General features: G+C 33.6%; 1 protein-coding gene across 1 annotated transcript; it reads right to left on the bottom strand.

The window, feature by feature from the left end:
- Nucleotides 1–2,852: 2,852 nt before the first annotated feature.
- On the bottom strand, nucleotides 2,853–18,248 carry LOC144968498 (uncharacterized). The gene is made up of 11 exons (XM_078906932.1): nucleotides 18,101–18,248; nucleotides 17,247–17,294; nucleotides 16,023–16,115; nucleotides 15,452–15,577; nucleotides 14,879–15,111; nucleotides 13,539–13,593; nucleotides 12,507–12,591; nucleotides 11,570–11,750; nucleotides 10,504–10,701; nucleotides 4,763–4,867; nucleotides 2,853–3,662 (listed from the first exon to the last, which is right to left on the bottom strand). Exons 1-11 carry the CDS (start codon nucleotides 18,132–18,134, stop codon nucleotides 3,387–3,389), a joined length of 1,434 nt encoding a protein of 477 aa, XP_078763058.1. The 5' UTR covers nucleotides 18,135–18,248; the 3' UTR covers nucleotides 2,853–3,386.
- Between the last annotated feature and the right edge of the window lie 197 nt (nucleotides 18,249–18,445).

The following is an 18,445-nucleotide window of genomic DNA, read 5'->3' as shown; positions in this document are numbered from 1 at the left end:
CTCAGTGCCATCGACAGCTTGGACACTCGTAGTCACATCAAACTGAGATGATTTTGTCTCTCTTTGAGTGGATGTGTGTTGGGTGTGTATGCATATTGCAAGGCGAAGTGTGAAGAATGATGTTTGTTTGTTTTGTTTTTAAGGGTTTTACGGCGCTTGCAACACATTAAGATTATATCAGCGCCAGTAAAAAGGAAGAAAATTGGATAGTAAAAAGTTCTAGAATTACAATTAAAGCACCCAAGAAAAGGAAAGACAAAGAGGAATTGGTTCAAATAGGAAACATATGTAGATTCCAAGAGCACACTATCAAAGTACTGAGTTTCAGATCACCTTAAAGTCTCATTCAGACACAAGCACAGGTCCCCACTAAGAGGAATACATTCAAATGTTTTAAAATCATATATAATATGTAAATAAAAAATAATACAGTGCATAACAGAAAGATGATTTACAAGGAAATTAATATCGTCTCCCAAAACTAACTATACATTTGACTGTTTCCCTCCCAGCTAGGGTATCCACCAGGGCAAGGACAAAACCAAGTAAATTCCAAGACAGAAAGCAAGTTAAAACACAGATATAGGGGGATAGAAGACACAGTCAGTACCTCCCTGCCCACTATGGGAGGTCAGGAACCCCACCCAGAATGATGGAATTCGTGGAGTGAGAAGATTGCATTTCTGAGACAATAGCCGTGAGTCTATAGAAGTAACCAAATTGACGTCATTCAGCTCTTTGTTTTTGTTTTTAGCTGGCAATTTTTATGAGTAGTTCTTCACTAAATTGTATTAATCAGACTTTAACATTTAAGGTTACACATAGTTTTGTGTGTTCGATATATTAATTCCAGCTGGCGGATGATATGAGTTTTTAAAACTAAATTCATAGCATCAATAAGGGGTTGAGGGTCAGTCTTCCGAGTTCCGTAGTATTGTGGCACAATGTGGCAAGGACAGTAAACATTTATTTTTACCAACTTTAAGAATAGTACCTACAAGTTTTATATATTCAATGTAGCTATATAAATGTCAAAAGTGACACCTCGGTTATAACGAAGATGACTTCAAGTACCATCGACTTCGTTGTAACTGAGGAGCACTGCAATATTAAAAATAATAATAATAAAAATGATGATAATAATAATATAACAATAATAATAAAAATGATGATAATAATAATATAACAATAATAATAATAATAGTAATTATAATGTATTTAAGAAACAAAACAAGCCATTCAAGGGGTTCTTCTGGATACATGAATGCATATTCCATTATTTCACATTCTTCTTCTTCTAGGTTCCATGCCTGGTCCAGGCTTCGGATACTGCATGAATTATCTCTCTCCATTCCTCCCTGTCTCTTGCTTTTTCAAACAGCTCTTGGATTGTTAGGTTGGTGAAGCCCTTCAGTTGGTCTATGAGTGTTTTTCTTTGTCTCCCCCGGGTGCGTTTACCAGGTATTTTTCCACAACTTGCCAGATATTCATTCTTATCTTTCCTTACTATGTGTCCGAAAAAGGATAGTTGTCGATCCGCTATTAAGGGCATTAGTTTCCTTTGTTGGTATGTTTGTTTTAGCACTTCTTCGTTCGTTTTGTGTGCAGAATACGATATTCTCTGCATCCTTCTCAAGCACCACATTTCAAAAGCTTCAATGTTCTTTTGTGTTTCTGCATTTGTAGTCCAGCTTTCGCATCCATATAACAAGATTGGCCACACGTAGCACTTCAAGACTCGGAATCTAATCCCGAACGACATCTGTTTGTTTTTCAAAATGTTTCCCAGGTCCATGAAGGCCTGTTTGGCTTGAGTTATTCTTGCTCGTATGTCTCGGTTACATCTTCCATCTGTTGTCACTATTGAACCTAGGTATTTAAAACTTTCTACGTTGGTAAGTTGCTCGCCGTGAATCGTTATATTGCAGGTGTTGTTGTTTTCACATTATTAGGTAAAAAAACAGAACACATTATTTTATCCATTTTTCATGGGACCAACTTTTTTACCGTAACATTTATAATACATTTAAATATTATAAGTCTAGGCATTTACGTTTGGAAGCGATGGCAATAATAATGAAAATAATAATAATAATAATAATAATAATAACAATAATAATAATAATAATAATAATAATAATAATAATAATAATAATAATAATAATATTAATAATAATAATAATAATAACAGTGATAATAGTAATATTAATAATAATAATAATAATAATAATAATAATAATAATAATAATAATAATGATAACAACAATATTATGAGGATTATACTTCAGAAACATTAAAACCTTTATGTTGTACATTATATATTCTCATATTCGCGTCAGTAGAATCATAAAATTGAGTAGTTCTGTTAAAAAAGATAAAGCACTCCCAATCATAAAGTTAACGATAATGCTGCCACAAAACCATTTCCTTGATTATTACCATTTAGAGTATGAAATATGCAAGAGTTGATAGTCTTGATTGATTATTTCAAGTGAATAATGTTAAGTTGAAACACTTGTCTCCAATCGCCAAAACAATACGACTACAACCTTTTAACACAGGGAATAAATTATCATTCCCATTAATGAGATCAAAGTTTAAAATCCGATTGATATTTGACAATTTTCATTTTAAACTCATTTTTGTTTATTATTATATAACTGGGCAATCAAACAAATTTTCATTTATGTTTAACTCGAGTTAAAACTTACTGGATGTGATAAGATTATCTTTGCACAATATTTCAGACTGAATGGCTTATGAGTATGAGTTTATGGGTATTTATCGAGACAAGCAATTACCAAAAGACACCCCCACAACAGAATAAGACCCCCCCCCCCCCCCCCCCCCACAACCTCCCAAAATTTTCTATGAGGTTACAGAGCCTGAGGAGATGTTCGTAATGTCATTATTTGTATTATTCAAGGTTGTTTTGGGTGTTTTTTGGTTTTTTTTTTTTTTTTTTGGTAGCGTAAGTATTCTACATTCTTGTCTAGCTGACAGCAATTCTTGGAGATTCTGGTAGTTGTTCAGTTGAGTGCTCAACTCCAAAGCATGCAAATAGATACTGTTAATAACTACTGTTAAATTCTCTCTCTATCTGTCTTATTGGTATAATAGAATAAAGACATTGTGGTATATCATTGATACTTTACGCAGCGCTTCTTAAGATCTCAAACAAACATTCATTATTTTAAACATTTTTCACGCCTACTTTAAGGTGGTAATTTTAAACTTTCTTAACAATTTTATATCATGCATTTCAAATAAATAATGGTCATATTTTAATTTTGTCCTGTCAATGGTAAAATGATTATACCCTCTCAAAATAAAAAGATAAATGCTTAATTGCTGATGGGACCAAATCTGTTATTTCCTGACACTGTTTACCACACAAAGGCTGTTTTGACCTGTTTTACAGAGGTCTGTATGGCAGTCAAACATTCGTTACATTCATGGATCACGTGCCTCATTCTGGCACGATTCTTTTCCACAGCCACTGCTTTCTTATGTAGGTCATTGTTGGTGATCACCTGTCTTGGGTCAGTGGGGACTGGCACGTTGAACTGGAGACAAAGAGTATCTACTTTCTGATCAATCTTCTCAAGTTTTTCTACAGACAGAGGGTATTCTTTCAGCATTGCCATTGTCACTGCTACATACTGAAGGAATGAAAAGTTTACAAACATTTAAAATTCAGTACCTCTTTTACTCCACAAAATTGTTTGTTTTTTTAGCCTAGAGTTCTAGAAATAAACTACATATTAATACATCTTCAGATAATGCATCAAGATAAAAAAAAAAGAACACCACTCAGAGACTCTATTACCATCGACTCTGCTTAATCGCACACCCTCGAGAATTTGGGTGAGTGTGTCGATTAAGCAGAGTGTGCAATTAAATGGAGACGCTAAAAAACAACATCTAAGAACCAGCTTGCATGTGCCATTTATGTAGGACATTCCCAGTCATTATCAGTTACCATACTTAAATCGTTAGTCTGTCGGAATTGGAATAGCTGATAAAGGCAGTTGAATTTCGGTTTATCCATTTTTCCCTTACTTTTATTGAAACCTTAAAATTTAAAAGTTGGAAACCATGACAAAAATAGAATTGCAACTAAAATAAGTTCAAAGATTTTGCGAGGAAAATGTATGAAGACCAACATTAACAAATATATAAATCAGGTGGGTCTATGTGAGATGTGGATTTCTTAAAGGAAAGCTGATGACAGAGAAGATTGGAGAGCCATGAATCGCCGATGTCTGCAACAGACCTGGCACCTGATGGTTGAAGTATTGTATAGAATACCACGTCAGAACTATGTCTTGCTTTGTGTCAAATAGATAAAAACATAACAAAAAAACAATTGGTAAACAAGAAAAATAAAAGAAAAAAGAAAAAAAGCTAGAGCAAACAGAGCAATATCCACTAAATGTGTTCAAAGCAATTTACAAGTGTTACTTAGCTGACAGCAATAGTTAATGTGTAGGACGAGACATAATGTCTGTTAACAGGCAATATTACAATTTCTTCCGACAGAAACAAAGCTGTTAACAGCCAGGTACTCATTTTACATGATGAGAGAATGTGAGTAAAGAGCCTTTTCCAAGGACACTAGTATGTGCAGCTCAAAGTGGGATCTGAACTCTAGACCTTCAGGTTTGAAGGCAAGTGACATACTACTAGACCTCATAGTGAAATAGCTTTGACATTGATCAGCAAAACAGCAAGTTTGATCAATCTCATATTCAAGACTCACCTCTTTATTAAAAGTTTTCAAAGCATATCGTAGACTTGTCTCCAGTTCTGCGTCTGCTACCCCAGATTTTACTTCTAAAGTGTAGAAATCGTCGAGTAGAACAAGCTGAAGAAGATTTTTAAAGGAAGTCCATCATACATTCAAAACAAGAATTAAGTGAGAAAAAATCAAAGCACACCTATTAAAGAGTATTGTCTGTGTACCACATTTAAATGTAAAAAATGTTGTGTATTTCCGTTCATTCGTCAGCCAGTGTCAATCATTTACTTTTAATTCAATTTCACTTTTATACTTATTTTTACTTGGGATGATAAGTTGGAGTTGAAGAGAAGGCTATTGTTATCTTTTTATTAAATACAAATGATGCAATAAAAAGGAACCTTAATGAGCACAATAAGAAAACACAAAAACACACACACACACACACACACACACACACACACACACACACACACACAGACAAATACAAGCATGTAAATATTTTTAAAATGTAAATAAAATGGTGCAAATCATAGGAGCTTATAATTTGAATACAAAGACAATCATAGTTTATATTTTATACTAATGCTCTAGATAGAATGTTTTATCCATTGATTTCTATCATCACTCATTAAAAAGAAAAGCAACTAAAGCCACAGTTCGACCAAGGGATAGGATCACCTCATCATCTTCTCCATATCCCTCCATCACTCATCCTTTTCCTCCTCCTTCTTATTCTTCTTCCTTGCCTTACGAATTGTATAGCCGGTCCCCCATATGATCGCCCAATGTAGGGGATGGATGGGCACCAAGGTCATTATAAATGTTTAGCTGTCCACCTTATCAGCATCTAATTAAGTGGATGGAGAGACACCAAAGTGATTACGAATCTTATAGCTTGTCCATCTTGTCCACCACCCAATCCTAAAGGCAGTCGTGGGCACAATACTGTTAAACATATCCTTGGCTTGTTAGTTTTGTTCTATCTATGAGGTGGCAGCTGTGTTAAAAAAATTTTCCTGTTGATTTATTTTACTGCAAGTTTTAATAGAATGGTCTGATTGTGCATTGGTGGTAATTATTGTAAGTGTAAGTGATCAATTGGTACAATGCCAAGCTATCCCATACCTTTAGTCATACAATTCTTACTCTCTACTGTAACCACCTATTACAAACCATTGATTCAATGGTACAATGAATCATCACATCACCAATTCATTAAACTGCAAAATGCTCCACCATCTTCACAATCGATTAAGTAAGACCCTGGCCCTATAAAAGGTGGTAAGATGGAGTTTAATTGATATATATAATTTTTCTCAATGTTTTAAGTCATTGTTATTGTGAGCTCCATTGTCTTTTATTGCAAAGTTTATCTTTATGTTTTGAATAACATTTGTATTGGCCATATTAACGCACAGTCATCGAGAAACAAGACATTCGATATAATCGATGTCATAGATCAACACGATATCGATATTCTATATATAACTGAATCATGGTTGCGTCAGTTCGGTGATGAACCTATAATGAAAGAAATGACACCTCCCGGCTACAAGATGGAATCGTTCCCAAGAAATGGACGATCAGGAGGGGGGATCGCCATCATATACAAACACGCTCTTTCGTCTAAAATACAAAACAGGCCAATTTCGTTCAAAAGTTTCGAGTGTGTCCAAACCACATTGACCTACGCTCAAATTTCATTTTTAATCACTTGTATCTACAGACCACCCCCAAGCAAAAAGAACAAACTGAGACAGAATGATTTTGCTGACGAATTTTCAGATTTTGTATCAAAAGACACATCAAATAAGCGAAAAATTTATATCGGCGATTTTAATATTCAGTTTGATGTTGATCAGAATAGTCTCGTTAAAATTATAAAAAATATGCTGAATGAACATGGCCTCACTCAGTTAGTGACCTCTCCAACTCAAAGATTGGGGCACATCTTGGACTGGTTCATCATTGACACACCCTCGCTTGTTGAATCAATTAAAAATATCAAAAAAGAAATTTCAGACCACAATCTGATTCTGGCAACTCTCAAATGCATCAAAGAGAAAGCAAAGAAAGTCAAGATAGTGTCTAGGGATACCAAAAAAATAGACATTAGTTCCTTCAAAAACAATCTGTCAGAGGAACTAGGAAGAATGGATATACCATCAGCACAGAAAACAGACGAGGTACTGCGCAACGTCATTGACAGGCATGCGCCAAAGACAACTAGAATAATAAATTCCAGGAAACCGTCTCCGTGGTTTAACCAGAGTGAAAAAACTGCCAAAAGGGAAAAAAGGAATGCAGAGGCATCGTGGAGAAAATCGGGCCTTGAGATTGACCGGCTGATATATATAGCAAAAAAGCATAAGTATAAAACCACCTGCAAAAGAGCAAAAAGAAACTATTATAACACAAAACTGTCATCAGTGAGGGACACTAAGGAATTTTTCTCTGTTTCAAAGGAACTTTTAGGGGAAGAAAAGGGCATGTGTCTACCCACTAATATCCCGGTAGAAAAGCAGCCGGATGCATTTTCAGATTTCTTTTCGGGAAAAATATCGAAAATTCGGAACAATTTGGACCTCGTGCAAAATGAAGATATAAATTTCCACCCTTTTTCGGGTTCACAGGGATTCTCTTGTTTTAAAGAAACAACTGAAGAAGAAATTTCTAAAATAATTTTTTCATCTTCCTCGAAGTCATGTGATTTAGATCCTTTACCAACTAATATTTTGAAATTATGTCTTCCTGAATTGTTACCTTGCATAACTTATATTATAAATCAGTCACTTATCTCAGGACAAGTCCCAGATATCTATAAACATGCAATTGTAAAGCCTCTCATAAAAAAGCAAAATCTCAATGTAAATGACCTTAGTAACTACCGTCCCGTCTCAAATCTGCCATTTCTTTCTAAAATCCTTGAAAAAGTTGTACTCAGACGTCTTTCACAACATCTCCATGAAAACAATCTATGGGAAAAATTTCAGTCAGCTTATCGTTCTTACCACAGCACAGAAACTGCTCTGTGCTGTGTTGCGAGTGATTTGCTTGATGTTTTAGATAAAGGTTCTGTTTCTCTTCTGACATTGTTAGACCTTTCGGCGGCGTTTGATACTATTGATCACGGTATTCTCATTAAACGACTTAATATAACCTTTGGCTTGTCTGGGACTGTCTTGCAGTGGTTTGAATCTTATTTAGATGGCAGAAAGCAACAGGTTATGATTTTAGATAAACTTTCTCGTCAACATACATTGTCTTTTGGTGTTCCTCAAGGCTCTGTTTTGGGTCCAATTCTTTTTGTTTTGTATACTTCTCCATTATCTAATGTCATCACTGGTCATGGGCTGCGCTATCATCTCTATGCAGATGATACGCAACTTTATGCTACTGATAAAACTAAAAATCTCGAAAATATTGTGAAACGTGTGGAAGAATGTGTGACGGATGTGAAAGAGTGGATGGATGCAAACAAGTTGAAAATGAATGAGTCAAAAACAGAAGTGATGATTGTGGGAAATAGAGGGCAGTTGAAGGTGAATGATGGTCTTGAGGTGTTGATTGGGGGTGAAAAGATCAAAGTTTCAAAGACTGTGAAAAATTTGGGTGTCTATTTTGATTCAGAAATGAAAATGTCAGCTCACATTTCTGCTCTCTGTAAATCTTTATACTTTCAATTGAAGAAAATCAGTTCGATCCGTCAGTATATTGCAATTGGAACATGTAAAACATTGGTTGTTTCCCTCATTTTTTCGAAACTAGACTATTGTAACTCGCTGCTTGTCAACTTGCCTCAGGCTTCTATTAAACAATTGCAACTACTGCAAAACAGTGCAGCAAGATTAGTTTTTGGCAAAAAAAAATTTGATCATGCAACCCCTTTGTTGGCCTCTCTCCACTGGTTGCCCATTGACAAGCGCACATATTACAAAGCAGCGTGTCTTGTTTATAAGTGTTTGGCTGGTATAGCACCGGCATATCTCACAGATCACGTGGTCATGTGTAAATTTGAAAATTACACTTTAAGATCATGTAATGACCAAACGAAAATTTCGGAAAAAAGATCAAGAACAAAATTTGGTGATAGATCGTTTGCTTGTTTCGGCCCCAAGATTTGGAATGAACTACCACGTGGTCTGAGGGAGTGCAAGTCTTTACCTACTTTTAAAAAGAATCTCAAGACACATTTTTACTGTATTTGTTTTTCTTGACTCTATATGAATCCTTGATTTGGCTATGAATTGTTATTGTTGTTATTGTTTTATTTTTTTTTTTTTCACTTAAAATTGATATTTATATTGTAAAGTGCCCAGAGCTTGTGTTTTACACGAGAATGAGCGCTATATAAATGTGTATTATTATTATTATTATTATTATTTGTGAACAGTTCAAATTGCACATGCAGCACGCGTGCTAATGCTCAAATTTTGTTATTTTCAATACTATAAAGCCTTGACTGAAATAAAATTGAATTAGATTACTCTCTGAAGTCTAATATGAAAGAAAACAGGATGAAGCATGATAACTTTTGATCAAGCAAGATGCCACGGGTGTCTCCAGATTATCGCCAACTGGCAATTGGAATGATGAGGGCTGGTAGATATTCAAAAAGTGGCAGCAATCTTCAATTGCCACCAGTCAACCATAGTCAAATATTTCAAGAACTTGGAACCTAGACCAAGAGTTATCAACCATTTAACAAGATGAATACATCATGCTCCACCATCTTCACAATCGATTAATTACTTTAACTGGAACAGTTGATGGAACAAGGGAATCAGTGGAATGGTCAAGCCAAGAACCATCAGGTGGCGTATTCATGAAACAGGCTTGAGAAAACAGATGCGCTTTGATCACAGGGGCCATCAATCAGTATCAAAGAATCAACAGAACTCGAAACTATATTTATTGGACTTGTCGTGACCGGAGACCTGTTTCTTTTCTGATGAAAGCTGATTAAACATGTCTTTTTCAAATCAGAAATGTGTATAGAGGTGCCAAGGAGAAAAATATTCCTCAGCTTGTGTGGTTCAACATAATAGTTATGGTGATCGCAGTTTGCATGTCAGGGGTAATTTTTTGTGTGCTGATAAAACTTCACTTCATTTATTCAGAAGAAACGTCAGAGCAGCTATCTATGAAACATCTGAACATACCTTTTTTTTCAAGAAAAGAGAAAATATCCATTTTTCAGCATGACAATGCAATAGGCCAAACTGCAATTGGAATGAGGAACTTCTTGAGGGACCAGACCTTTGATGTCCTGCCAATTCTCCTGATCTCAATCCCATTGAGCATGCTTAGAATTAGCAGGGAAGAAGAGTCCGTCAACGAGCCATTACGAACATTTCATAGCATAAGCAAGCATTAATTGATGAATGGTAAATTGCTCAGGATTTTTTTACCAAAACCTGATCAACAGCATGAGATTTGTTGCCAAGTTGTCATGGATGCACATGAATACTAAATTTGCTATTAGAGTCTTTTAAAATATTACCACAAAACAAAATAGTAGCTGCAATGAATAAACCATACCTTACTGCAAATCATTCAAGGAAAATAAAGTGTCAAAAGTAGCTGAAAAAGCATAATAAACTGTGCAACTGTGAACAAATAGATGTATTGTAAGAACCGAAAAAAAATTTGAAGGATTAATCTATAACTGGGCACAATATCTAGACCAGAAACGCTGATGCATTTTTAACCGCAAATATATAAATCATTCTAATATTTCAGCTATTCTCTTGTCTCACCTTGAGTTTCAAGTCCAGGGAGTCCAGTTTGTTACGGAGAGCAACCAGGCAATTCTGCATACTGGCATTTTTGGTCGAATCGATGACATCAATGTCAACACACTGCTGGGCAAACTTTGCTAAGGAATCATCTTGATATCCATGGAGTGATTTAACTCTGTGCATAATTTCATCGGCTTTAGAAAACTCTTCATCAATCTAAAATTTTAAACATTTGAATAGAAAAATGTAACACATTCCCAAAACAAAATTATGTCAGGGTGAATTGATGCTTAAATTTTATTTTAGCCCTAACTTGTAAAACTTGAGTTAAACTAAATATCATCATTGAGGAGAGAGAGTTTTGTTTCTTAAACTTTAAATTAGTCCTTCAGAGCCGTTCAACCCATGGAGCCAGAGTTTATCCCAATTTCTATAGCATGAAACAGACAATAGCAATTGTTTGCTAGCCTTTGGATAGGACTCTAGTCTATTGCAAAGAACTTTCCACCAGACAGTTCTAACAGACAGTGCTGCAAAGTGATCAATAAGAGGTAAATGACTTGTTTGAGGAAAAAAACGAGATGCCAACAGTAGGGCTTGAATCCTGGTCTCCTGGGTGGAGGTGCAATGCCTTATCCCACAGCTATGAGCCTAATGTTAGTTTTGAGTGTGTGCATGTGTCTTTTTAGTTTTGTGTATAAGTGGATTCACGCGCATTGTTCATTCATAAGTTTTCTGTCTTTGCGTCTATGTGTATGCTGAAACCAAATGAAAAATTTACTTCATGGACAATTATTATTATTATTATTATTATTATTATTATTATTATTATTATTATTATTATTATTATTATTATTATTATTATTATTATTATTATTATTATTATTATTATTATTATTATTATTATATTTATTATTATTATCATTATTATTATCATTATTATTATTATTATTATTATTATTATTATTATTATTATTATTATATTATTATTATTATTATTATTATTATTATTTTTATATTTTAACAATTATCTCATCTCTGAGAAGAATGTAGCGAGAAGAATATAACTATAAAGTATCCATACCTTAACAATATCCACAGACTCTAACTGTTGTGTGAATTCATATCTCTGACGTTTCTCTTTAGGTGTCTTCTCCACAGCCTTCCACCGCCTGTCTACATAACGTTTTTCTAGAATCAGTCTCAAGAAACTTTGGATTGCTCCATGAATGGACAGGTCATTGCATTTGGTGGACACCAGAACACTGTAATAGAAATTAATTACGCAATACTGATAGGAATTGCAGTGCAGCACGGATTTATCAACTTGAGCTTGAGCTTTTATTCTAAAAAACATGCTCAAAGCGCTTTACAAAAGGTCCCTGACCAACAGCAACGCGTTACGTGTAGAATTAGACATGACGCCTGTTGGGTGATATTACAATATTTTCCGACAGAGACAACTCTGTTAATGGCCAGCTACTCCTTTTACACCTGAATAATGTGAGGGAATGTGAGTAAACAGCCCTTTTCCAGGGACTCAACTCTGTGCCAATTAAGGCTCGATCCCAGGACCTGCCAATCCGAAAGCGGGTGTCATACTACAAGACCACATAGCCGCATCAACAACACTTAGATCACACTTATATTGATATTGCAGCACAGTCCAGTTATTTAAATAGGTATATAAAATTAGTAAATAAAGATCTTATATATTGTCGCACATTTGACTGGAAACACTTATATCTCTATTGAAATTTCATTGATGATATATCTATTTACATTAGAAAACATGGTCATCTTCTATTTTTGGAATGTTTGTTATAAAGAGGTGTGTACATTTAGACAGTGAAAAGAAAGGGGTGAAATAAAACTCTGTATATTTCTCTCTTTGTTATTACATTAAAAATTACAACAACAAAAAACACAGTCAGTCGTGGTTATATACAAGTAACTGACAAATAAGTAAAAATAACGGCATAATCAAATAAAAAACATGATACTGAGAAAGCCATCCTTACCTCCCCACAAAGCCATCAGAAGACGCATCCTCCATCCTCTGAACAGTTTCTGACAAACTTGCATTGACTTTGGTCGTTTCCAATCCTAATTTTTTAATAAAAATAAAACCAAATAAACATGAGGTCTTTCTGTATTCCTTCATTGGTATTCATGTCATCATTCCTTTCACTCTTTTAGTTGATGGAATTTTTTTTTCCATAGCAATTGAATACTAAGCTGATGGAAGATGTGGACTGTACAAACTCATGTATAAAAAATGAGTATAACAGCTTCATAAAATAAAAAAAATGGAACAATTCAGGCTCAAACTCCTTCTTCATCCATTAACAAAAAACAGACAAACCCAGACACTGTTAATGCATGACTTAAAATCCAGATAGACAGCAAAAAGTGTTTGACACATCCAGTCGGAAAATAGGTAAGATGTCTAGATTTACAACAATTTACCTATTTGCCAACTAGACGTGTCAAATACCTTTCTACTGTCAAGTAATGTATTGACAGTTTCCAGTTTTGTCTGTTGTTATATTTGGATGGAAAAAGGTTTTGAGCCCGAAACATTCCTTGTTTGGTATTTCGTTCTCTCTTTTTTTTTTTTTGAAGCTGTTATATTCATTTTTGTATTAAGTCAGCTTGAACTAGGTGCTGAAATTGAATCTATAGTGAAACATATTAAACTTAAATCAAGTATGTTTTATGGAGGAAAATTTATAAAGTTTCTTAAACTTTAAAAAATTTTGGTACTGGTTCAACCAGATAATGATACTGCAAAATTGTGTTATTCTTAAGATTAATTCAATGGATTTATCACATTAAACATTAAATCTTGCAGTAAAGATAAGATACACCTCATTTCCTACTTAATATATAACAAATATGTAAGAGTAAGAGGTAACTTGCTTTAAATCTAACATCCAAGGATACCCATCTCCCAAATATCAATCTTTTCCTTTAAAATTATAAAACTTACAATCTATACTGCAGATGAATAAACCTGACATATATTTAGTGATCATTAAAACAATAAGCACCTTTGTCTTTTTCTGTTTGAATTAATTCGTCATTTTCTGTTGTTCCTTGAGATATCTGAAGAAAAGGGTAGAGGGGGAAATTTAAAACAATATTTCAGTACACCAAAACATTTAATTCAATGTTAAATATAAACACTTGCAAAGACACTAATAGAAAGAAATGAGTAGAGTGAAAGCACAATGTCAATGAACCAAGTCATCATCTTATACGTCATCGCACGAGACCAAAGGGCTAGAGCTCAGGTGGTCGCTGGTTCGGATAAGTAAGTAAGTAAGTAACCAAGTCATCTTCATATAAAAATGCGTAACTATAGATAGTACGAAGTTGACGTCACTCATTTGTTATTGTTTTTTGCCATCCACATTTATGAGTAATTCTCACTAAACTGTGTTAACCAGACTATAAACGTTCAAGGTTACATATAGTTTTGTCTGTTGGTCCGTTATACTTCCAGATGGCAATGTTGTGAGCTTCTTAGGCAAGAGAATACTATCTATAGATTGGTTAACTAACTATCTTTTTCTATCTGTTTCAAAACATTTTAAAAACTCATGTGAAAGAAGAATTTGGGTTGAATTGGACAGAGATGAATGATTTACACTCATTTTAAAAATAATGAAAATATTCAAACATATTCAAATTTTAAAAATTTTTAAAAGACAAAAAAAATAATTCGCAAATCGTTTCAAATTAATTTTGAATAAATTCAAAACTTGCACTCAAATGAATAGGAGCAAATGTTGAAATTGAATGATTTTGAGATATTTGGTATATTCGTTTCTTAAAATATATAATTTTTTTTTTTTAAACGAAACAAATACCCATAAGTCAGTACTAAAAATTGACAGAGGAGAGAACAAATTTTATCAATTCCTTAATCAAATAAAGAAATCACACAAAACTTTAATCCAACAGCTTACTATAATTTTAATCTGAAATTTAATTATAGGCACATCTTTTAGAGAGGACTGATAATATGTTGAATCACATAAGCTAATGATGGACAAATAGATGTGTGACAGTCATTCCAGTAAAATGTTCAAACCTGACTCTGCATACACAAGTAATGCACTTTATCTATATTCTTAAAACCACAATTAAGGTTTGACGATCACAAATTTAACATCGGCGATGTTTATGTCATAAATTTGTTGTAATTAAAAAACTGTATAAGTACATTGCCAGACAAAACATACAACCACCCCCCCCCCCCCCCACCCCCCCTTTATGAAAGACAACCTTCTTCGACTGGAATCAAATTTTCACATGCGTTAATCAAGACAACGTTTCAGACTTTTTGTGTGCAGTGGTGCCTTCTAACCAGTTAATAGGTTCTTACCAAATCTTTTTTATTGCCAAGGAGTAAAATCGGTACATCGTCTATAGTCTTTGTGACTGTGGTACCAACGTTTTCAGTCTGGCTTTCATTTGATTCTGGTATATCACTTCTCTTTTCGATTTTACTGCCGGTAGCATCATTTTCCCGAGCTGTGAAAGTTGCATTGTCAATAACACACTGTCTCCAGACCTTGCATGACTCAATACTAGACGGAACACTTGCATCGACTACAACTGAAATGACAAAATGACAAGACATGAAGTATGAAGTTCTATAGTGCAAAGATAGAGGAGTTACGACTTCATTTTTCTATTTATACTGTTGGGCATCTAAATATGGAAACGTTTTAATCTGAAATATAATATTTGTTGCTATCAGCATTTGGCCAGAATTTTACTCAAAAATAGATGAAAAGCTGAGTTCAATTCAGGTCTGACAGGAGTTATCTGGAATAGACAATTGTGCTATTCACAAAACAGTGAAAAGGAAAAGATATTATCTGTCCCTTTCACTCTTATAAAAATTGGGATAGGCTAAGATCAATAAATGGGCTATTGAGGATCTAGACCTTACCAATAACAGCGTCAAGGTTCCTGAAATAACTCTGGTGAATGTCCAAATCCTCGTGTCCTGGTATGTCCCAAAATGTGATGGGCACTGTGGCATGACCTGGGATATTCACCTTTCGAACAATACTCCCTGAAAGAGAGAAGGAACACGGATCAAAATGCATAAGTTTATTAATGAATTAATATGATACATTGTGGTAAAATTAAGTGATTATTTTTAATGATAATGGAACGATAACAAATTAGCATATTTAAGTTTTAAACCCTATTTTTTAAAGAATTAAGTCACCATACAATTATAATAAAATTACAAGTAGTAAAAAGTCTTTTCTTTTCATTTTAGTAATATAAAAAGTTCTTTCTTCATCTCCTTAAATTTACCTATGACAAGTGATGATAGAAAATCAAGGAACTCATAGGTTTCATAAAGCATATTTTAAAAAGTAATGGATGTTTCATGTGATTTAATGCTGGATATTAGTGTGAAAGTAGCATTATAAGTATACCCCACAAACCTACTTCCTCCAACAAATTTAATTTATTATTGATTTAAGGAAGTGAAAATGGCAACTCACTGAGGTCGACTTTCGTGGTGGGTATATACAAAGGAGAGAACAAGTTGTTGATGTATCTGTCAAGGACACAACTCTTCCCTGTTTCACAGTCACCTGGAGATTCAAGAGATTCAATTCAATTCAAAATTTCATTCTTGTCGGAATATACATTATATTACTCAGAGAACATAAGAGAAATAGCAAATTAAAAAAAAAAATTAAATAAATATTAGATCTTTATGATATTTCTCCAACATTGAAATATTTTATACATAGGTAAACAAAACAAAATATCAACACTAGTAACAACACTACATAACATTTACTCATAAACTCTAACATTTTCTCAGATTTTTTTACTCACATGATGAATTAAAACTCAATATCCTCAGTTTATAATATGTAAATTAAAATTTAAAGACCCACCTAAAAGAAGCTTTAGGTTAAGAAAAACTGGAGTCAAATTATTTACATTTTTTACCATCCCACAAAGAAAAAAAATATTACTTTTACGATGGATTAGCGCTAAACAAACAATGTTTAGAATCAAGTTTAATTTACCAAGCCACAGTCACCGAAACTAAAACAAACAAGCAAGAAAAATATGTAGGACTAACGGAAAATAATTTCAAAACAAGATACAACCTCCACACTTCAACATTTAGAAACACTAACAAAAAAACATCCACAAAACTCAGCGAACATATTTGGAAATTAAAAGACAACAAACTAGACCACAACATTTCATGGAAAATTTTATCCCAAGCAACAGGATACACACCAACATCAAAACAATGTAGCTTATACCTGGAAGAGAAATATACTATAATCAAACACCTTCATGAAGCCACACTCAACACGAAAAATGAGATGTACAATACGTGTCCACATCGCTTGAAGTACTTATTAATCTTCTACAAACCGGAACCACTTCAACAAACAACAACAGACAACAAACCAAACTCATGTAACACACAGTCCTGACGATGGCTAAAAGGCCTGAAACATTGATGTAGACTGACTCCAACATATTAAAATAATAATTCGCTCCATTGCTACATGTCTAGCACTATCCGTACCATATTTGTATCAAACATATCAATATATATATAATATATATAATATTATATATATATATATATATATATATATATATATATATATATATATATATATATATTATATATATATATATATAAAGTGATATAATATAAATCGTATTTCATCAGTTATGACACTTCTTACCTATTACAGCGATTTTGAGTCCAGGAACTTCGTTAGTCTTTTTTATTTCTGAAAAAAAAAATTGATATCAAATTTAGAATTTTAACAAAGTGCACTAGTCAGACAGTGGTGATTTAGAATGGATTTTCTTGTAAAAATTTAAGTAATGTTGAGCATGAATAGTAACCAAATGGATGATAATGATTGCAGAACTTTGGACATATTATATTGTAATTATCTTATACTTATATTATACAGTGCAGAGCGGATATATCAACAAGGCGTATATCGATATCACACTTAGTATATCGACAACACATCAAAGTCCAGTTTTTCTATGTTATATAAAAGTGATAAATAAAAATATTGTTTATTGACATAAATTTATCAGAAGATGGTTATGGTGATATTGTGATGGATCGATATCGGCAATAATTGGTCTTAATATAAAAAAATAAAAATGTAATCAGTTTATGGCTATCCTACCCTGAGGTAAAACACAACAGCTAATCAAAATGCAGACATACCCGCTCTGATGTAAAATAACAGCCAATAAAAATGTGAGCGTATTGTCGGGTGTGTAGGACTCCAGCCGACGCCATTATTATTCAGTTCCCATTAGTTTTTAACCGACTCAGCAAATTGGTTTTGAAATTAGAAAAATCACACCGCTTATAAAAATGAAATTTGGAAATTGCAACTAAATTAAAGTCCATAATGGCTAAAAGAAGTATAATAAAAGTGCTGTGGAACTACAACAGACTGATAGTCAGTCCTCAGTCACAGAAGTCCAAGTTCGAGTCTCCATTTGCAACCCAAATTTTATTTCAAATTTTTTTTGGCTAATATAAACATTAGTTCACTAAAAAATTTACCTTGGGATCTATTGGATGAGCATCCGGATCCCATCTTTGGTTAACGTCAGCTCACAAAATGCGATTAAATAAATAAAAATTGTTTTCAATGGACCCAAGACCAACTTTGTTTACATGTCACCAGGCCAAAATACATCATTTCCGGTATGATTTTTCTTAGTAGCTTCCCTTTGATCACTTTTATTCACAGAAGTCATGATTGAACGTAGTATTTTCGTTTCGATTCCTAACTATAATACCATAATAGAGCAGTATAATTAGGTGCCCCAAACGTAAAAAATAACAAGTTGCTAGTGATTTTCGTTAGGGACCGGAAAAATTTACGCACAATATAGGTCTCCCACT

Source organism: Berghia stephanieae, chromosome 3 (assembly GCF_034508935.2).
Source record: "Berghia stephanieae isolate SIO BIC M18660-M18661 chromosome 3, UCSD_Bste_1.3, whole genome shotgun sequence".
NCBI classification, from domain to species: Eukaryota; Metazoa; Mollusca; class Gastropoda; order Nudibranchia; family Aeolidiidae; genus Berghia; species Berghia stephanieae.
This window is presented reverse-complemented; position numbering and strand designations above follow the sequence as displayed.